At 40.0% G+C, this 22,253-nt stretch overlaps 2 protein-coding genes and 4 pseudogenes across 3 annotated transcripts in view; all 6 read right to left on the reverse strand.

Moving 5' to 3' along the window:
- LOC146326833 (protocadherin alpha-C2-like) overlaps nucleotides 1-22,253 on the reverse strand; it is a 199,833-nt gene that overhangs the window by 162,950 nt on the left and 14,630 nt on the right. Inside the window, exon 1 of one of the 2 annotated variants that reach the window (XM_084719167.1) lies at nucleotides 16,450-18,883. The exons of the other annotated variant lie outside the window; for it this stretch is intronic. Within the exon in view, the coding sequence (XP_084575293.1) occupies nucleotides 16,450-18,810 (2,361 nt within the window). The 5' untranslated portion in view covers nucleotides 18,811-18,883. Of the gene's footprint in view, nucleotides 1-16,449; nucleotides 18,884-22,253 lie in introns of those variants that run through there. 2 annotated transcript variants of the gene reach the window in all.
- Nucleotides 1,751-4,877, reverse strand: LOC146326848 (protocadherin alpha-3 pseudogene; annotated as a pseudogene).
- Nucleotides 6,041-8,490, reverse strand: LOC146326849 (protocadherin alpha-3-like). The gene has a single exon (XM_084719685.1). It carries the CDS (start codon nucleotides 8,441-8,443, stop codon nucleotides 6,041-6,043), a length of 2,403 nt encoding a protein of 800 aa, XP_084575811.1. The 5' UTR covers nucleotides 8,444-8,490.
- LOC146326850 (protocadherin alpha-8 pseudogene) lies at nucleotides 9,604-12,658 on the reverse strand (annotated as a pseudogene).
- LOC146326851 (protocadherin alpha-8 pseudogene) lies at nucleotides 12,689-15,739 on the reverse strand (annotated as a pseudogene).
- LOC146326852 (protocadherin alpha-8 pseudogene) lies at nucleotides 18,956-22,217 on the reverse strand (annotated as a pseudogene).

Here is a 22,253-nt window from a genome sequence, read left to right on the forward strand (position 1 = left end):
CATGCGATCTAAATTCTAACTGCATATATAAAAGCAGTGTCACTTTAGCTGTATGGTAGATTGTTTTATCTCAAAAATAGAAAATAGATGTCGTGGCTGCACATTGATGCACATTTAAACAAAGAAAGCAAAGCTTCCGAAATGTCAAGAAGATCTACATCACACGCAAAATTATGTTTCTGTAATAAGATGAAGTGGAATTAAAACACATAAAATCCATGGTGATTTTCTGCATAAATCTCAATTAATTAACACAAACTGGGCAGGCATAGGACTCCCATTTAGCAGCATGAACAGGGATCACCAGTATTTTTTTCTTCTTTCCAGCTTCATTTGCTGATAATATCACTCCATTTCAAGATTGCAATTTTTCGCGCTACACAGTGAAACCCTTACAATGTGGGGAGTAAATTCGTGCTATTGCCTTGCATTCGTATACCTGAAATAATTCAGCTCTCATTGCTTTACACGAGTCACCTCATCAAATTACGCACAAACAGGAATGCAAGTGGTCCCTGTGTGAAGCATCTATCTTCACTTGTTCACATTGCATTATGAAAAATCTAATTTACACCATTCCAAATGTTTTTCTTTCTCAGACCAAAAACAGAAAGGCGACTGCAATGCTTTTTTTCTTTTTATCTTAAGAAATATAAATGAACATTATATCTGTCGTATTCCTTTCTTAAACAGAAAAGCAACTGCAATGACCTCTTTACATTATCAAACAGAAAAAGTGAGCCGAGAGCCGGAAACAAAGGCGGCCTTCAAAGTAAAAGTTCAGCGTTTTGAACAGTTTTGAAGCGTCTTTGCTGCGGTGAATTCAAGTAGAGCTAAACTAAATAATTAAACAACCAGTCTAAATAATGAACATAATTCATAACATACAGCCATATTTCTGTCATTTTCCCACAACTGGTCGTGAAGAAAATGTCAGTGGTTCCGACAAGTGTTGTGATTCGTGTGTATGAAATATGTCATTATATTTATCAGCCTATTTATTCATTACAAGGCTAGGCAACTTAATCTGTTACTTTGAGTGAACGTTGTGTTATATATAGTGTTGCTGCCTGTCATAAGTTGATTTGCCCTGAACTTTGACTTCATTATTGGCTTTTACTATACAGTATATGCCTATCAATTGTTTTAGTTGTGGGGCATTTTTGTTTTTTAATTTAATCTTCAGACTTCTTACTGAATGTCAATGATATATATTCTATCTATTCATTCATATTTATATCCATTTGTGTGTCAAATGCCTAAAATATAACATCCTGTCCTGCAATACTTTAAGGCAACCAACAGCTGTGGAGGCGTGCACGATGCCACACAAGGCAATTTGGGCCTTATAAGACTTGGGTAACACTACAGATCAAAACAAAACAAACAAAACAAAATGTAAAAACAAGGTAAATCAACTCATTGCAGGTCACAACACTAGCACAACGCCCACTAAAGCAACCGATTAAGAAGCCTAAGTATAACCAATAAATAAGTTGGTGAATATAATAAATCGTTACAAACACAAATGAATCACAACGTTCTTTGCACCCATTGACATTTTATTCACGACCAATTGTGGGAAAGTAACAGAAAATGTATGCTATTAATTATATTTCCCTTTTAGATTATTTGTTTATTCGTGTCGTTTAGCTCTCCTTAGATTGACTGCTGCGGTTTAAACTGATCAAAACGCTCTACTTTTACTTTGAAGGCCAGTTGGCTATGTTTCCGGCTCTCAGCTTACTTTTTAATTTTCATTGTCCACGCTGCGTAATGGAACAAGGTGATTGCAGTCGCTTTTCTGTTTAAGAGAGGAAAACGACCGATACAATTTTCATATCTATTTGTTAAGATAAAAAGATAAAACTTTGCAGTCGCTTGTGGTCATTGGTTAAAGAAAGAAAGACGATTTAACCGGAGTGACTGGCAGTTTTCATTGTTCAATGTGAGCAACTGCAGATGAATTGTACTTCAGACACGGACTGTGTGAGGTACAGCATATTTTTTTAAAAATATCCCACAACCGTAAAATGAGAAAATGTTGAAAGAGGAGTCTATAAAGATCAATTAATCAATGGAAAACAAAAAGACATAAACAACATTCCTCATGACTCCAATGCTGGCAGGGAACCAGCACGCAAAACAAAGTGTTATTTGAGAAAAGTCGCTGTATGAATTGAGCCTTTCAAATTAGTGCCAAAACAACCGCGATCTGGAATTAAGATATAAAATGCCCTTTCACCGTTGATTTCTAAAAGTTCACTTACCATAAAAATGTCGTTAATATGACAACAGACACCGCACAACTCCCATAAAAATAACTATGTAAGGGGGAAAAACCATATTTGAAATCCCTTACCTCTTCAGATCCCCTCCTCCTGTCAGGGAGCACTAGTGTATTCGCATGGCTGCCCGGAACTATAGTAGATCCTATACTCATTCTGGGTCCAACTAACATGTACCGTTTGTCTCCAGATCTGTACTGGATGCTGTGACACAGTGTCCCATCATAATTAGTCTCTTGTAGATATTTAGAAGTATAGTCTGTGGATTTGGAGCACTGCATTGCAATCAGCACGATGATACTGATGATAAAAAGTACTGAAACTGAGCCCAAAGTTATCATCAGATAAAAAGTCACATTGTCCTCCTCATCAACTTTAGTTGCACTTTTAACATCAGAAGCAGCAAAAGCCTCTTTGGGCTCCACAACTTTGACAATGACAGTAGCTGTTGCTGAGAGTGAAACGTTCCCATTGTCTTTGACCAGTATGACCAGTTTATGCTCAGCCTCGTCTGTCTCTGTGAATGATCGAAGTGTTCTGATCTGTCCTGTATAGCGGTCCAAACCAAAGAGACTGTGGTCAGTAACTTCCTGCAGTGAGAAGAGTAACCAGCCGTTATATCCTATATCAGCGTCATAAGCTCTGACTTTAGTCACCAAGTGTCCTGCGTTGACATTGCGGGGAATCTCCTCCACACCTTCAGCAGAACCGTTGGAGCTGAGTGGATACAGGATGACTGGAGCGTTGTCGTTCTGATCCAGAATGAAGACGTTTACTGTGACGTTGTTGCTTAGTGACGGAGTTCCAGAATCTGTGGCAACAACTTGGAACTGGAACTTTTTCAGAGTTTCAAAGTCAAAACTTTTTAGCGCCAAAATATCTCCACTTTCAGAGTTTATGTTGAGAAATGAAGCCAGTTTATTTTCTTCACTTCCATCTCTGAGAATATGATATGAAATCAGAGCGTTGTCGTTCTCATCACGATCAAAAGCTTTAACAGAAAACACAGAGGTACCTGGCTCATTAGCTTCAGTGATATAGAAAGTATATGGACTCAGTGAAAACTCTGGACTGTTGTCATTCACGTCTGACACCACAATGCTCATTGTCTTTTCAGATGATAATGGAGGTTGACCCGCGTCTTTTGCAGTTATTGTCAGATCATATTTTGACTGTCTTTCTCTGTCCAGAGGCGATTTCGTGACTAATGAATACATTCTGTCCTTTAAGGATGGTGATAAAGCAAAAGGAACATCCTCACCTATAGAGCAAATAACTTTCCCATTGAGACCAGAGTCTAAGTCATTTACACTGATTAGAGCAACAGTAGTTCCTGGTCTGGAATCTTCAGGGATTGAATTTGAAAATGAGGTAACTTCAATCTCAGGTGCGTTATCATTCACGTCAACTATCTTAATCATGACACTTTTTTCTGTTGTTAGAGGAACAAGACCTTTATCTGATGCTTCAACCTCAATTTCGTATCTATCTTTCTCTTCATAATCTATTAAACCTTTAACAGTAATCTCGCCTGTCAGTGGATTAATATCAAATAGATTTAATATCTTTTGATTCATACTGTTACTAAATGAGTAAACAATTTCTCCGTTCGGACCGTCATCTAAATCTGTTGCATTGACTTGTATGACATTTTTTCCTGTTGGAGCATTTTCATCGAGCATCACAGAATAAACATCGTTAGAGAAAACAGGTGCGTTATCATTAATATCTAAAACATTTACTAGAATATTCATATCACCAGATTTCGGTGGTTTCCCTCCGTCCAGAGCTGACAGTACCAATGAGTGACTTCCTGCAGTTTCCCTGTCTAAAGATTTTTGCACAACTAATATTGGTATTTTACCATCTTCCCCTTTATCTTTAACTTCCAAACGGAAATGATCGTTTGGGCTGAGTTTATACTGCTGCACGGAGAAATGACCACTGTCTGGATCACGTGAAGGTTTCAGCTGAAATCGTGCTCCGGGTAACACGTTCTCAGAAATCTCCAACCTTTTATCTGTTTCCGGGAAACTGGGAGAATGGTCGTTTATATCCAGCACCTCCACTTCAATATAATGTACCTCCAGCGGGTTTTCGAGCACGGTTTTCAGATTTATTAAACATGTACTGCTCTGCGCGCACACTTCTTCTCTGTCAAGCTTTCGACTCACATACAAAATGCCATCGTTTTGATTTACACGAAAGGGTGGATCCGCATTACTAGAAACAATCCGATACTGTCTGTCTTTCAAAATGCTTTTATCTAATCCCAGATCTCTTCCTATATTTCCAACCGCAGTCCCTTCATTAACTTCCTCAGAAATAGAATATCTTATTTGCGCCGAGGCCACGCTCCACAAAAGCACAACGACCACACAGCCGACCGAATATCCTCGCACCTTTCGTGGCTCGCCTCCTCTTTGTTCCATGGTTAAGCACACCATCAGTAATCCATTACAAGAAGGACGTTGCAAAGCCAGAATCCAACACTTTCTTGCATGTAGATATTCACTCCTTTCCTACAGACTTAGACATGGCGGCAAATAGGGTTTTCACAAAGGCAACAGTAAGCACAGAAAGGGCTGTGCGAATATCGAAGTGAAAATGTTGTCGAGAGGTGGGACCAAAATGCAATGACGACCACTTCATGCACGGCTGACTTTTTACATTACACTGACACCATGCGACCATAAACCAGACTGCAGGAAAGTCGAAGGGATGTGTAGCACATTAAATAAAAGATAATTTGGTTCTTAGATGCCGCAAATTTCTGGAAAACGTTGTCGAGAAACTGGACAGAGATGAGGAGGTGGACTGTTTCTCAGTACACAATCAAACTCAAGATTTTCACCAAGTTCACCAGAATCCAACTGCTTTACGCAAATGTGTTGAAATTTTCCAAATAACATGTGTTTGCTTTGATTAAGTTGTATGAAATAAATAATCGAAATTATGTTAATTTCATGGACGATTATTGTAAAATCAGAGCCAACACGTTCAGCACCATGGACAGCGATCACCACTGACTGCAGCCGATGTAGCTACAGTTGGTGAATATGTTATTCTAATTTTATTTCAAGCGCAATGCACAACAATGCGCCATAAACTCCAGCATAATTTCCCCTTTCATGCGGCCACTTTGTACCTATTTGAAGGAGAGACTTTACAATATGTGTTGTCTCTGACTGATCACGGTGTCGGTATAGTGATAATGCAGCATGCTCTGCAATCATTCACCTGTAATCCATTGAAAGGAGAACTGTTCTCATCCAAAAACCCAAGCATGAATGATTGGAATGAAACTACACATTTACAACATCCGCAATTTTAAACTTCCCTACATTGTAAAAATAATGTATGGAAATTGGAAGGCGGTATAAAAAAACAAGTAAATGAATGTTAAAAAGAACGTAAGATTGTATGATCAATACCAACAATTACTGAGGACATTATGGTCTGCAAGAAGTGGAATATATCAAACATTGCTCAAAGTCAAAACTGGAAGGGCATAATTCATGAACTATGAAAAGCTTATAAATGTTAAATCACTGTTAATGTTGAACCATGTCCAGGTTAACTCATGACTGACAACGAATAAAACTTGCAATGTAAAGCAAAAGAACAACCAACGGATTCAGCGCTGTACTACCCAAAATCATGCCACAGCCACGAGAAAGCACCAACAAATCAAATTTTCATAAAACTCTTCGTTTGATACATACTGTATACAACTCATATGAAATACGGATTTACATGTTTTCTGAAATATCTCTTACCTCTCCAGATCCCCTCCTCCTGTCAGGTAGTACTAGAGTATTCGCATGGCTGCCCGGGACTATAGTAGATCCTATACTCATTCTGGGTCCAACTAACATGTACCGTTTGTCTCCAGATCTGTACTGGATGCTGTGACACAGTGTCCCATCATAATTAGTCTCTTGTAGATATTTAGAAGTATAGTCTGTTGATTTGGAGCACTGCATTGCAATCAGCACGATGATACTGATGATAAAAAGTACAGAAACTGAGCCCAAAGTTATCATCAGATAAAAAGTCACATTGTCCTCTTCATCAACTTTAGTTGCACTTTTAACATCAGAAGCAGCAAAAGCCTCTTTGGGCTCCACAACTTTGACAATGACAGTAGCTGTTGCTGAGAGTGAAACGTTCCCATTGTCTTTGACCAGTATGACCAGTTTATGCTCAGCCTCGTCTGTCTCTGTGAATGATCGAAGTGTTCTGATCTGTCCTGTATAGCGGTCCAAACCAAAGAGACTGTGGTCAGTAACTTCCTGCAGTGAGAAGAGTAACCAGCCGTTATATCCTATATCAGCGTCATAAGCTCTGACTTTAGTCACCAAGTGTCCTGCGTTGACATTGCGGGGAATCTCCTCCACACCTTCAGCAGAACCGTTGGAGCTGAGTGGATACAGGATGACTGGAGCGTTGTCGTTCTGATCCAGAATGAAGACGTTGACTGTGACGTTGTTGCTTAGTGACGGAGTTCCAGAATCTGTGGCAACAACTTGGAACTGGAACTTTTTCAGAGTTTCAAAGTCAAAACTTTTTAGCGCCAAAATGTCTCCACTTTCAGAGTTTATGTTGAGAAATGAAGCTAATTTATTTTCTTCACTTCCATCTCTGAGAATATGATATGAAATCAGAGCGTTATCGTTCTCATCACGATCAAAAGCTTTGACAGAAAACACAGAGGTACCTGGCTCATTAGCTTCAGTGATATAGAAAGTGTATGGACTTAGTGAAAACTCTGGACTGTTGTCATTTACGTCTGACACCACAACGCTCATTGTCTTTTCAGATGATAATGGTGGTTGACCTGCATCCTTTGCAGTTATTGTTAGGTCATATTTTGACTGTCTTTCTCTGTCCAGAGGCGATTTGGTTACTAATGAATACATCTTGTCCTTTAAGGATGGTGATAAAACAAAAGGTACATCCTCACCTATAGAGCAAATAACTTTACCATTGAGACCAGAGTCCAAGTCATTTACACTGATTAGAGCAACAGTAGTTCCTGGTCTGGAATCTTCAGGGATTGAACTTGAAAATGAAGTAACTTCAATCTCAGGTGCATTATCATTCACGTCAACTATCTTAATAATGACGCTTTTTTCTGTTGTTAGCGGTGCGAAACCTTTATCTGATGCTTCAATTTCAATTTCATATCTGTCCTTCTCCTCATAATCGATTGGGCCTTTAACAGTTATCACGCCCGTTAATGGATTGATATCAAATAGGTTTAATACATTTTGATTCATACTGTTGCTAAACGAGTAAACTACTTCTCCGTTCGTTCCATCATCTAAATCAGTGGCATTCACTTGAATGACCGCTGTGCCTACTGGAGCATTTTCATCGAGCATCACAGAATAAACATCTTTATAGAAAACAGGTGCGTTATCATTAATATCCAACACGTTAACCAGAATATTCATGTCACCAGATTTCGGTGGTTTCCCTCCATCCAGTGCAGTCAGTACCAATGAGTGACTTCCTGCAGTTTCTCTGTCTAAAGATTTTTGAACAACCAGTATTGGTATTTTACCATCATCCCCTTTATCTTTAACTTCCAAACGGAAATGATCGTTTGGGCTGAGTTTATACTGCTGCACGGAGAAATGACCGCTGTCTTGATCCCTTGAAGGTTTTAACTGAAATCGTGCTCCAGGCAATACAGACTCAGAAATTTCCAACCGTTTCTCTTCCTCCGGGAAACTCGGAGAATGGTCGTTTATATCCAGAATATCCACTTCAACATAATGAACCTCCAGCGGGTTTTCTAGCACGGTTTTAAGATTAATTAAACACGTTCTGCTCTGCTCGCACACCTCTTCTCTGTCGATTTTCCGGCTGACATATAGGATGCCATCGTTTTGATTTACATGGAAAAGGGGATCCGCATTATTAGAAACAATCCGACATTTTCTTTCTTTCAATGTGCTTTTATCCAACCCCAGATCTTTTGCTATATTTCCAACCACAGTTCCTTCGTTAACTTCTTCGGAGACTGAATATCTTATTTGCGCCCAGGCCACGCTCCACAAAAGCACAACAAGCACACAGCCAACCGAATATCTTCGCACCCTTCGTGGCTCCCATCTTCTTTGTTCCATGGTTAAACCCGATGTCATCAGCAGTCCATCACAATAACAAGAATTACTCTGCAGAGACGAAGTCTAACACTTTCGTGTATGTAAGTAACATCTCCTCTCCTACACAGCCATTAATGGTGGCAAGCAGGGTTTTTACAAAGACAACAATAAGCATGGGAATGGCTGTGCGAATATCGAAGTGAAAATGTTTTCAAGAGGCGGAACCAAAATGCAATGACGACAAGCTCGTGAACTGCTGACTTTTTACATTATACTGACACCATGTGACCAAACGTCTGGATGTAGAGAAGTCCAATGGGTTTGCACATTAAATAAGAGTCATTTCGTTTTTTTTAGTATCCGCGAATCTCTGACCAAATGCAGTGGAAAAAATGGAAAGAGATAAGCAGGTGAACTACATCTGAGTAAGCAGGCAAAGTCAAAATGTCATTCAAATAAAGCAAGAAAACAAAAGTGTTCCAAAATGTTTTCAAGGATTTTACTGAATATTTGCCAATAATATGCATTTCCCCTGAATAGACTGCATCGCTTAAATCACCTAGATTACCTCATTCTGTGCTCTTTATTTGGTTAATTCTCGGAAATGAGACCGAACACGTTCAGCACCGTGGACAGCGGTTCCTTCTGATCGCAGCAGAGTGTAACTACTCTTAGTGAAACCACCATTATACATGTATTTCAAGTTAATTGTACAATTATACACCATAATCTAGATCTTAATTCCCTTGTTCCTGCTACCTCCATTTGAAGGAAAGACTTTACAGCATATACTGTCTGTGACTGGCTATGCTGTAGGAAAAGTGAGACTACTGATGCAACACACTCATATGTCTAATCATTCAGTTCTTTTTCATGAAGAGTAATATTCCTCTCATGTGAACGTGCAAACAGCAATAGATGAACTTAAATATACACTTGCAACGTCCGATTTTTTTAAATATCCATGTGAAAAATGGTTTGAAAATAGGGTGACAGTGTGAAAAGAAAACAGGAACATAATAAAAAACGTATCACTGAAAAGTACAGGTCACAAAGCATTAACCAAATTATGCTACAAGAAGAATAGCAAACAGTGCGCCAAGTCAAAAGTGTTTGTAATAGAGGTCAGAATACTGATAGGGCTCTCAAACCGACAAAAATCAAGAGCTACAAGTTACTCATAAAACGGTCAACCACGGTCAATGTTTAACCATGTCCAGGTTAACCTATTAAAAAGAAACCTTAAAACGACAAAAGGATCACACTTGGAATATAAAACCAAAGAACAGCCAGCGAATTCAACACGATATTCTGAAAATCCACACCAGAAGTACACGAAAGCACAAACAAATCAAATAGTCAGCCAACATGTTCGGGTTTCTATAAAATACTTCGCCTGCAGCAAATATTCTTCATATGAAATATCGAATTACATGCAGTTCGCGCTAATCCAGGACCGCAATGTGTCCCCAAAATCAAAGAAGTATTTGCATTATTTGCCAAAATGTAACAAACCCTTACACTTTCATTTTGTATGTAGGAAAGGGATCTAAAGACTGGAAAGTAAGCACTTCTCAGATACATCCATTCTGAACTATCTGGTAAAGAGTGTATGTGAAATTTCCAGATATCGTTAATAGAAAAAGACAGTGTTGCCAAAAACTTGTACTCAAATACTTAATTACTTCAAGTAATGTTAAAAAGCAAACCTCAAATGATCAAATATGCAGGATATGAGAAAAATAAAAACATCCAAAATATTAATCTTACCTCTCCAGATCCCCTCCTCCTGTCAGGGAGCACTAATGTATTCGCATGACTGCCCGGGACTATAGTAGATCCTATACTCATTCTGGGTCCAACTAACATGTACCGTTTGTCTCCAGATCTGTACTGGATGCTGTGACACAGTGTCCCATCATAATTAGTCTCTTGTAGATATTTAGAAGTATAGTCTGTGGATTTGGAGCACTGCATTGCAATCAGCACGATGATACTGATGATAAAAAGTACAGAAACTGAGCCCAAAGTTATCATCAGATAAAAAGTCACATTATTGTCCTCATCATCTTTTGCAAAGCTTTTAACATCAGAAGCAGCAAAAGCCTCTTTGGGCTCCACAACTTTGACAATGACAGTAGCTGTTGCTGAGAGTGAAACGTTCCCATTGTCTTTGACCAGTATGACCAGTTTATGCTCAGCCTCGTCTGTCTCTGTGAATGATCGAAGTGTTCTGATCTGTCCTGTATAGCGGTCCAAACCAAAGAGACTGTGGTCAGTAACTTCCTGCAGTGAGAAGAGTAACCAGCCGTTATATCCTATATCAGCGTCATAAGCTCTGACTTTAGTCACCAAGTGTCCTGCGTTGACATTGCAGGGAATCTCCTCCACACCTTCAGCAGAACCGTTGGAGCTGAGTGGATACAGGATGACTGGAGCGTTGTCGTTCTGATCCAGAATGAAGACGTTGACTGTGACGTTGTTGCTTAGTGACGGAGTTCCAGAATCTGTGGCAACAACTTGGAACTGGAACTTTTTCAGAGTTTCAAAGTCAAAACTTTTTAGCGCCAAAATATCTCCACTTTCAGAGTTTATGTTGAGAAATGAAGTCAGTTTATTTTCTTCACTTCCATCTCTGAGAATATGATATGAAATCAGAGCGTTGTCGTTCTCATCACGATCAAAAGCTTTAACAGAAAACACAGAGGTACCTGGCTCATTAGCTTCAGTGATATAGAAAGTATATGGACTCAGTGAAAACTCTGGACTGTTGTCATTCACATCTGACACCACAATGCTCATTGTCTTTTCAGATGATAATGGAGGTTGGCCAGCGTCTTTCGCAGTTATTGTAAGGTCATATTTTAACTGTTTCTCTCTGTCTAGAGGCGATTTGGTGACTAATGAGTACAATTTGTCTTTTACGGATGGTGATAAAACAAAAGGGACATCCTCAGTCATGGAGCAAATAACTTTACCATTGAGACCAGAGTCCAAGTCATTTACGCTGATTAAAGCAACCGTAGTTCCTGGTCTGGAATCTTCAGGGATTGAATTTGAAAATGAGGTAACTTCAATCTCAGGTGCATTATCATTCACGTCAACTATCTTAATCATGACACTTTTTTCTGTTGTTAGCGGTGCGAGACCTTTATCTGATGCCTGAATTTCAATTTCATATCTGTCCTTCTCCTCATAATCTATTAAACCTTTAACAGTTATCACGCCTGTTAATGAATTGATATCAAATACGTTCAATATCTTTTGATTCACACTCTTGCTGAATGAGTAAACTACTTCTCCGTTTGGTCCTTCATCTAAATCAGTGGCGTTCACTTGTATGACTGCTTTATCTAGTGAGGCATTTTCATCGAGCATCACAGAGTAAACATCTTGAGAGAAAATAGGTGTGTTGTCATTAACATCTAAAACTTTAACTAAAATATTCATGTCACCAGATTTCGGTGGTTTCCCTCCATCTAGTGCAGTCAGTACCAATGAGTGACTTCCTGCAGTTTCTCTGTCTAAAGATTTCTGAACAACCAATATTGGTATTTTACCATCATCTCCTTTATCTTTAACTTCTAAACGAAAATGATCGTTTTGGCTGAGTTTATATTGCTGCACGGAGAAATGACCACTGTCCAAGTCACGTGACGCTTTCAACTGGAATCGTGCTCCAGGCAACACGGACTCTGAGATCTCCAACGTTGTCTCTTTCTCCGGGAAAGTGGGAGAATGATCATTTATGTCCAGAACCTCCACTTCTACATAATGAATCTCCAGCGGGTTTTCAAGCACGGTTTTTAGATTTATTGAACACGTTCTGCTCTGCCCGCACACTTGTTCTCTGTCAATTTGTCGACTGGCATACAGGATGCCATCGTTTTGATTTACATGGAAAAGGGGATCCGCATTATTAGAAACAATCCGATACTTTCTTTCTTTCAACGTACCTTTATCCAATCCCAGATCTTTTGCTATATTTCCAACAATAGTCCCTTCTTTAACTTCTTCAGGGATTGAATACCTTATTTGCGCCGATGCCACACTCCACAAAAGGACAACAACCATGCAGCCGATCAAACGTCCTCTCACCCTTCGTGGCTCGCATCTTCTTTGTTCCATGATTAAATCAGAAATCACTGGTTATCCATCACAAGAGCGATGCGTCTGTTGTAAAGGCTGGGTCCAACACTTTCATATGTCTTCATTAGCTTCTTATTTATATAGAAATTTGAGGAAACCGACCATTTAGACAAGATAATCACAGAAACCACCCCGTCAGTATCGAAGTGAGAATGTTGTCAGGAGGTGGAACCAACGAGCAGTGACGACAAACTCGTGTGACGCTGACTTTTTACACTGCACTGACACCATGCGATGTTATTTCTCACTGCAAAATCTGAAGGATGTTCTGCACAAAAGGTCAGTGATAATCGAATTTTTAATCATCGCAGACATCTGAGTAAAGTTGGTCGAATGTGTGGAAAGAGATCAGGAAGCTGCTCAGTCTGTAACAAAGACCCTCCTTCACAAATGGTAGAAACAAAACCTGTCCTGAAAATTGTCACGAATTAAGACGCTGTGTTAACGACAAAACTAAGACGACCACTTTCAGCACCAAGGACAGTGATCGTGCCGTGTTGTAGTTTAATCTTTTCAGGGTTTTCTTTATAGTGCCGAGGCGACTTGAACAGATTAACCACACTGTACTTCACCATACTGTACTTGTAATTCTACTGGACGGTATGTTAACTTTCTTACCATGTGTTGTTCATGGTTCAGTGAAGCCATGTTGAAAGAGCTCAGTCACCAACTATAAGTCAGCTTCCGCAACAAAATAAAAAAGTTGCAAGCAGTGCTCATGTTATTGTAATTCATATCAAAACACTGCGCAGGCAGGAATATTTGATATGTTTGCTAAACACACAATACAGTTAGTGACCTCACAATTTGCAGTTAAATATGTCTTACCTCTCCAGATCCCCTCCTCCTGTCAGGGAGCACTAGTGTATTTGCATGGCTGCCCGGGACTATAGTAGATCCTATACTCATTCTGGGTCCAACTAACATGTACCGTTTGTCTCCAGACCTGTACTGGATGCTGTGACACAGTGTCCCATCATAATTAGTCTCTTGTAGATATTTAGAAGTATAGTCTGTTGATTTGGAGCACTGCATTGCAATCAGCACGATGATACTGATGATAAAAAGTACAGAAACTGATCCCAAAGTTATCATCAGATAAAAAGTCACATTGTCCTCCTCGTCAACTTTAGTTGCACTTTTAACATCAGAAGCAGCAAAAGCCTCTTTGGGCTCCACAACTTTGACAATGACAGTAGCTGTTGCTGAGAGTGAAACGTTCCCATTGTCTTTGACCAGTATGACCAGTTTATGCTCAGCCTCGTCTGTCTCTGTGAATGATCGAAGTGTTCTGATCTGTCCTGTATAGCGGTCCAAACCAAAGAGACTGTGGTCAGTAACTTCCTGCAGTGAGAAGAGTAACCAGCCGTTATATCCTATATCAGCGTCATAAGCTCTGACTTTAGTCACCAAGTGTCCTGCGTTGACATTGCGGGGAATCTCCTCCACACCTTCAGCAGAACCGTTGGAGCTGAGTGGATACAGGATGACTGGAGCGTTGTCGTTCTGATCCAGAATGAAGACGTTGACTGTGACGTTGTTGCTTAGTGACGGAATTCCAGAATCTGTGGCAACAACTTGGAACTGGAACTTTTTCAGAGTTTCAAAGTCAAAACTTTTTAGCGCCAAAATGTCTCCACTTTCAGAGTTTATGTTAAGAAATGAAGCTAATTTATTTCTTTCGCTTCCGTCACTGACAATATGATAAGAAATCAGAGCGTTGTCGTTCTCATCACGATCAAAAGCTTTAACAGAAAACACAGAGGTACCTGGCTCATTAGCTTCAGTAATATAGAAAGTATATGGACTCAGTGAAAACTCTGGACTGTTGTCATTCACATCTGACACCACAACACTTATAGTCTTTTCAGATGATAATGGAGGTTGACCTGTGTCTTTTGCAGTTATTGTCAGGGAGTAGTGCGAATGTTTCTCTCTGTCAAGAGGGGATTTGGTAACTAACGAATACATTTTTTCTTGTAAGGATGGTGATAAAACAAAAGGAACATCCTCACCTATAGAGCAAATAACTTTCCCATTGAGACCAGAGTCCAAGTCATTTACACTGATTAAAGCAACAGTAGTTCCTGGTCTGGAATCTTCGGGGATTGAATTTGAAAATGAGGTAACTTCAATCTCAGGTGCATTATCATTCACGTCAACTATCTTAATAATGACGTTCTTCTCTGTTGTAAGAGGAGCGAGACCTTTATCTGATGCCTGTATTTCAATTTCATATTTATCTTTGTGCTCGTAGTCGATTGGACCTTTCACAATTATCTCACCTGTCGACGGAGTTATTTCGAACAGTTTAAATAGCCTTCGGTTCACGCTGTTGCTAAATGTATAAACTACCTCTCCATTCGGTCCGTCATCTGAATCACTTGCATTCACTTGTATGACTGTTGTGCCCACTGGAGCATTTTCATCGAGCATCACAGAGTAAACGTCTTTAGAGAAAACAGGTGCGTTGTCATTAACATCTAAAACATTTACTAGAATATTCATCTCGCCAGATTTAGGAGGTTTCCCTCCATCCAGTGCGGTCAGCACTAATGAGTGACTTCCTGCTGCTTCTCTGTCTAAAGATTTCTGCACAATTAGTATCGGTATTTTGCCATCCTCTCCCTTATCCTTAACTTCCAAACGGAAATGGTCATTTGGGCTGAGTTTATATTGTTGTACGGAAAATTGACCACTGTCTGGATCTCGTGCTGCTTGTAGCTGATAGCTTTTTCCACTTAACACAGATTCTGAAATTTCTAACGTTTTTTCAGTCTCTGGAAAGCTGGGAGAATGATCATTTACGTCCAAAACCTCAAGTCCAATATAGTGGACTTCCAGTGGGTTTTCTAGTATGGTTTTCAGATTAAGCAAACATGTACTGCTCCGCTCACATACTTCTTCTCTGTCGATCTTACGGCTCACATACAGGATACCATCGTTTTGATTTACGTGGAACAGAGGATCCATTGCACTTGAAACAATCCGATACTTCCTGTCTTTCAGCGTGCTTTTGTCTAATCCCAGATCCTTTGCAACATTCCCAACCGCAGTTCCTTCGTTGACTTCCTCAGATACGGAATATCTTATCTGCGCAGAGGCCACGCTCCATAAAATCACCGCAATCACGAAACATACCCACTGTCGTGTCAGCCTCCGTGCCTCGCATTTTCTTTGTTCCATGGTCCCCATCAGAAAGTGTAATAATCCTTCACAGGAAGATTAACGACATCAGATAACTACCATCGTGCTCAGTAGTACACGATATCGATTCTCTGTTCCTCAGATATTTGAAATATAGGCAGTTTTACCATGTAAATCGTGAACTCACAAACGTAGACGCCACCTGATCTAGTATTGTCATCAGTGGGCGGTTCAAAAAATACAGCAAGCATGAGCTCTTGTGAAGCAGTTATGCTGTCGTGCACTGACACCATGCGAGCTCCGTTTTCATTGCAACAGAGTGGGGGAACCCAAAGATCCCACTCGTCTGTAAACATCTATCCACAAGCACACGGGTTGTCACGTTTAACTTATGCCCCCTACCTTTTCTAATATCCGACATATATATACTGCATCTTTCTTCTGTGTATGTCTGTCCCCAAAGCATATGGAGAGTGATAGGAAAATCCATCTTGACAATTGCCTAAACTTAGGGGATGTTCCAGAAAAGCACTACAACTTGTGACTCCCACAGATACGATCATAGACTATTGAGAAGAAAAAGAAATCAGCACCATGGACAGTGAATGTAACCACCTGTAAATCAGTTGGCACTGATTCCGTGATTTTGTTTCTTTTTTCAGTTTGAAAACATCTCCAATCAAAGAATACGTTTTATCAAGACACAACAGTAACCCTCATATTATAATCAGCTATGAAAACAAGCTTACCTCTCCAGATCCCCTCCTCCTGTCAGGGAGCACTAGTGTATTCGCATGGCTGCCCGGGACTATAGTAGATCCTATACTCATTCTGGGTCCAACTAACATGTACCGTTTGTCTCCAGATCTGTACTGGATGCTGTGACACAATGTCCCATCATAATTAGTCTCTTGTAGATATTTAGAAGTATAGTCTGTGGATTTGGAGCACTGCATTGCAATCAGCACGATGATACTGATGATAAAAAGTACTGAAACTGAGCCCAAAGTTATCATCAGATAAAAAGTCACATTGTCCTCCTCGTCAACTTTAGTTGCACTTTTAACATCAGAAGCAGCAAAAGCCTCTTTGGGCTCCACAACTTTGACAATGACAGTAGCTGTTGCTGAGAGTGAAACGTTCCCATTGTCTTTGACCAGTATGACCAGTTTATGCTCAGCCTCGTCTGTCTCTGTGAATGATCGAAGTGTTCTGATCTGTCCTGTATAGCGGTCCAAACCAAAGAGACTGTGGTCAGTAACTTCCTGCAGTGAGAAGAGTAACCAGCCGTTATATCCTATATCAGCGTCATAAGCTCTGACTTTAGTCACCAAGTGTCCAGCGTTGACATTGCGGGGAATTTCCTCCACACCTTCAGCAGAACCGTTGGAGCTGAGTGGATACAGGATGACTGGAGCGTTGTCGTTCTGATCCAGAATGAAGACGTTGACTGTGACGTTGTTGCTTAGTGACGGAGTTCCAGAATCTGTGGCAACAACTTGGAACTGGAACTTTTTCAGAGTTTCAAAGTCAAAACTTTTTAGCGCCAAAATGTCTCCAGTCTCAGAGTTAATATTTAAAAACGAAGTCAATTTATTATCTACGCTTGTGTCTCTGAGAATATGATATGAAATTAGGGCATTATCATTTTCATCTCGATCAAAAGCTTTTACTGAAAATACCGAGGCGCCTGGGCTGTTATTCTCGGTGATAAAAAATGAATAGGGGCTTGATGAAAACTGCGGATTGTTGTCATTTACATCTGCGACTATGACGCTTATCGTCTTTTCGGTTGAGAATGACGGGTCACCTGTGTCTTTCGCAATTATTGTGACTTCAAATTGGGAAACACCTTCTCTGTCTAACTGCGACCTCGTTACAACAGCGTACATGTTTTCTTGTAATGATGGAGATAAAGTAAAAGGAACATCCTCATTGATTGTGCAAATGACTTTACCATTGATTCCAGAGTCTAAATCACTGACACTAATCAGAGCCACAGTAGTTCCTATCTTTGAATCCTCTTTGATGGAGCTAGAAAATGATGTCACTTCTATCTCAGGAGCATTGTCATTAACATCAACAATAGTTATCACGACGCTTTTGTCAGTTCTTAGAGGAGCATGCCCTTTATCAGATGCCTGAATGTCAATTTCATAAGTTTTACTTTCCTCGAAATCTATCTGACGGATTACTTTAATTTCACCAGTGTTTTCATCTATACTAAATACACGCATTGACTTTAAATCAACTTCGTTTCCAAATGAATATATTACCTCCCCATTTGCACCCTGGTCCAAATCCGTTGCATTTACTTGAATCACTACAGTACCAACGGGAACGTTTTCTTGAAGTGTGGTAGAATACAGCTCTTTGGTAAACACTGGGGAGTTGTCATTAACATCAAGAACATCCACAATTATTTCTATAGCGCCAGATTTCATCGGTTTTCCTCCATCAATGGCTGCAAGACGCAGTTTATGTTTCCCGGCTGTTTCTCTGTCCAACTGCTTCTGTAGAACTAAGAATGGTACTTTACGGTCCTCGCCTCTGTCCTTCACTTCTAGTCTAAAATATTCGTTATGGCTGAGTTTATATTGCTGAATGGAGAACTGACCTACGTCGGGGTCGCGCGCAGCCTGTAGCTGAAATCTCGCTCCTGGTAAGGCAGACTCAGAAATCTCAAGCCTTTTCTCTTTCTCTGGAAAAACAGGCGAGTGATCATTTATATCAAGTATTTCCACTACCACGTAGTGAATCTCGAGTGGGTTTTCTAGCACGGTTTTCAAATTGATCAAACATGGACTGGTCCTGTCACACACCTCCTCCCGATCTATTCTTCTTTTCACATACAAGATGCCATCATTTTGATTCACCTCAAACAGGGATTCAGTTGAGCCTGTTACAATGCGATATCCTCTGTCTTTGAGTGCAGTCTTATCCAGTCCCAAATCCTTGGCTATATTCCCGACAACAGTGTCATCTTCAACCTCCTCATATATCGAATATCTGATCTGTGCAGAAGCTTCGCTCCAAAGAAAATCCAAAACGACCATGAAGGCAAGCCAACACTGTCGCTTCCTCCATGCTTTGCATCCTCTTTGTTCCATGACAAGACGATAAAGAACAGTCCGATAACTACGTCGTGATAGCAATGAGACTTAATGCGTCATGTTTCTGATTGATGTCCAGGTCTGTTCTTAGAAAAACTGCTGAAAACAAACGAACTCGTTGCTGCTAATCGTGATTTTGCGCTCAAGTGTGCTGTTAGAGAAAAATGCAGGGGCTCAGTCGAAAGAAAGCTCGTGACGTAGAGTGCAACCAGATGCACAGAATCACTGAACTACACTGACACCAAGCGTTAACACTGTGATACACACAAATTACAGTAGCAGATATTTAATACATCGAAGTCTATCCTAAAAAAGACAATCTTGTAATCTCCAGAGGCCAGATATATGCGCAGTAATGCCAAAACATCAAAACAGACATGTTTTGACTTTTTGAATCAGAGGAAAGTCTTTAGCACATGTTGCCACTTGGTCTTTTTGTTTGCATTTCAAGCAAGTTAACAAGTACAATAAAGCCACAGGAGACTAACACCCATCACAGTGAACCACAAAAAGTAGATAAAAATATAGAATTTAGAAAGCAAACACCACAACTCGACAACAACAATCCAAATGAAAATGCTAATTTCAAATATGTTGTAAAGTAAAATAAAGTGCAAAGTTTGTCACTTGTTTTAACTCTTGGAGAAGAAGGTATAACTTTCCTGTTATTAGAAAGAAAAATCACGGCTAGAGGGTCACTTTTCTCAGTGTTGATTCAAACTTTTCACACAGAGTCTTGAATATAAAGGGGATGTGGAAATCAAAACATCCAAAACAATAATCTTACCTCTCCAGATCCCCTCCTCCTGTCAGGGAGCACCAGAGTATTCGCATGGCTGCCCGGGACTATAGTAGATCCTATACTCATTCTGGGTCCAACTAACATGTACCGTTTGTCTCCAGATCTGTACTGGATGCTGTGACACAGTGTCCCATCATAATTAGTCTCTTGTAGATATTTAGAAGTGTAGTCTGTTGATTTGGAGCACTGCATTGCGATCAGCACGATGATACTGATGATAAAAAGTACAGAAACTGAGCCCAAAGTTATCATGAGATAAAAAGTCACATTATCCTCCTCATCAACTTTAGTTGCACTTTTAACATCAGAAGCAGCAAAAGCCTCTTTGGGCTCCACAACTTTGACAATGACAGTAGCTGTTGCTGAGAGTGAAACGTTCCCATTGTCTTTGACCAGTATGACCAGTTTATGCTCAGCCTCGTCTGTCTCTGTGAATGATCGAAGTGTTCTGATCTGTCCTGTATAGCGGTCCAAACCAAAGAGACTGTGGTCAGTAACTTCCTGCAGTGAGAAGAGTAACCAGCCGTTATATCCTATATCAGCGTCATAAGCTCTGACTTTAGTCACCAAGTGTCCTGCGTTGACATTGCGGGGAATCTCCTCCACACCTTCAGCAGAACCGTTGGAGCTGAGTGGATACAGGATGACTGGAGCGTTGTCGTTCTGATCCAGAATGAAGACGTTGACTGTGACGTTGTTGCTTAGTGACGGAGTTCCAGAATCTGTGGCAACAACTTGGAACTGGAACTTTTTCAGAGTTTCAAAGTCGAAACATTTTAGAGCGGATATTTGTCCATTATCAGAATTTACATTTAGGAAAGACATTATATCATTCTGACTCCCTTCTCTCATTATATGATATGAAATCGCGGCATTGTCATTCAAATCGTTGTCTGTCGCTGTTACAGAAAATATTGACTTTCCAGGAACATTATTCTCTATTAGATAAAACTCCAAAGGGGTTTGTTCAAAATGTGGACTGTTGTCATTTACATCTGAAATCTGAATGTTCAGTGTTTTAAAAGTAGATAAGGGAGGTTCACCACAGTCAGTGGCTTTAATTGTTATTTCATAACTTGACACCTCCTCTCGATCCAAAAATCCCTTCGTGACAATTGAATATATGTTCTCCTTATAAGATGGCTTTAATTCAAAAGGTACCTCTGAGGTTATGCTTGATACTATTTTCCCATTGACACCGGAGTCTTTATCCGTCACACTAAGTAATGAAATAACTGTTCCAGGCTTTGAGTCTTCAGACACTGTATTTGACAGTGATGTGACTTCTATTTGCGGTGGATTATCATTGACGTCTTTGATCTTTATAATGACTCGACACTCACCTGTTAGTGGAGGTGTTCCTTTATCTGATGCCTCAACATCAAGTTTATAAACGTCGTTTTCTTCATAGTCCACTACTCCTTTTATTCTAATGTCTCCGGTTAATTTGTCCAACTCAAAAATATCATACATTTTTTGCCTTAATGTTTTACCAAGGGTGTATTCAACTTCCCCGTTCATGTCTTCATCGGGATCTGTCGCATTCATTCTAAATATTGAAGTACCGACTGGAACATTTTCTTGAATTGAAATTTCATAAACCTCCTGACTAAACATTGGACGATTATCATTGCTGTCAAGAACAGTAACTGAAACATTCAGCGTCCCAGATCTTGGAGGCTTACCTCCATCAACTGCTGTAACCAGCAGCGTGTACTTATCCGTCTGTTCTCTGTCTAACGATTTCTTCAGCACTAAAAATGGTATTTTATCATCATCGCTTTGACGGATATCTACTTCGAAATGTTCATTTGATGTTAAAGTGTATGTTCGAATAGAGTTAATTCCAGCATCGGGATCACGAGCAGTGTGCAGCTGAAATCGTTTACCTGGCAACGTATGTTCAGCTATTTCAAACGTCTGCTCACTTTTAGGGAAACTAGGAGAGTGATCATTTACATCAGTAATTTCTACGATCACATAGTGTATTTCCAAAGGATTTTCAACAAGGATTTTTAGCTCCATTAGACAAGCACCGCTGCCCTGACAGAGCTCCTCTCTGTCAATATGCTTGTTAACGTACAATGCCCCATTATTCTGGTTTACTCCAAAAATATGGTCATCACTTCCAGAAACAACACGGAACCGTCGGTCAGTCAAAGAGTTGAAGTCAAGGCCAAGATCCTTCGCGACATTTCCAACAACAGTTCCATGTTTCACCTCCTCTGGAGTAGAGTATCTTATCTGAGCCAAAGCCTGTTTTCCGAACAGCAGCAGTAGAGCCAATTGAAAAGCAAACCAGTAGCAGTCCCTTTGTCCAGTTGTGACATCGGCCCCCATTGTTATCCAACAACACATGGGACTATTACAGCGAAAAAATACTGTTTATGTCCAGCTCGCCAAATATCGTATATTTCCAAAATTGAAAGCGTGATTCCATCAGCTGTGTGCTTGGACCTCGAACCGTCTTTTTTTTTCTATTCCTTAGGAAACAAAAGCCTTGAAAAGGGAGGGACTAAGTCCTACATGGTTTCCTGATGTAATAGTGACACCCAGAGGTAACTACCCAGGGTAAACCTGACTAAATGTTTTTTGTTTTTGTTTTTTTCACAAGATGTCCCCGTAAAAATAAGTGTAA

Source organism: Lutjanus erythropterus, chromosome 5, assembly GCF_056507025.1.
Source record: "Lutjanus erythropterus isolate fLutEry1 chromosome 5, fLutEry1.hap2, whole genome shotgun sequence".
Taxonomy (NCBI): domain Eukaryota; kingdom Metazoa; phylum Chordata; class Actinopteri; order Lutjaniformes; family Lutjanidae; genus Lutjanus; species Lutjanus erythropterus.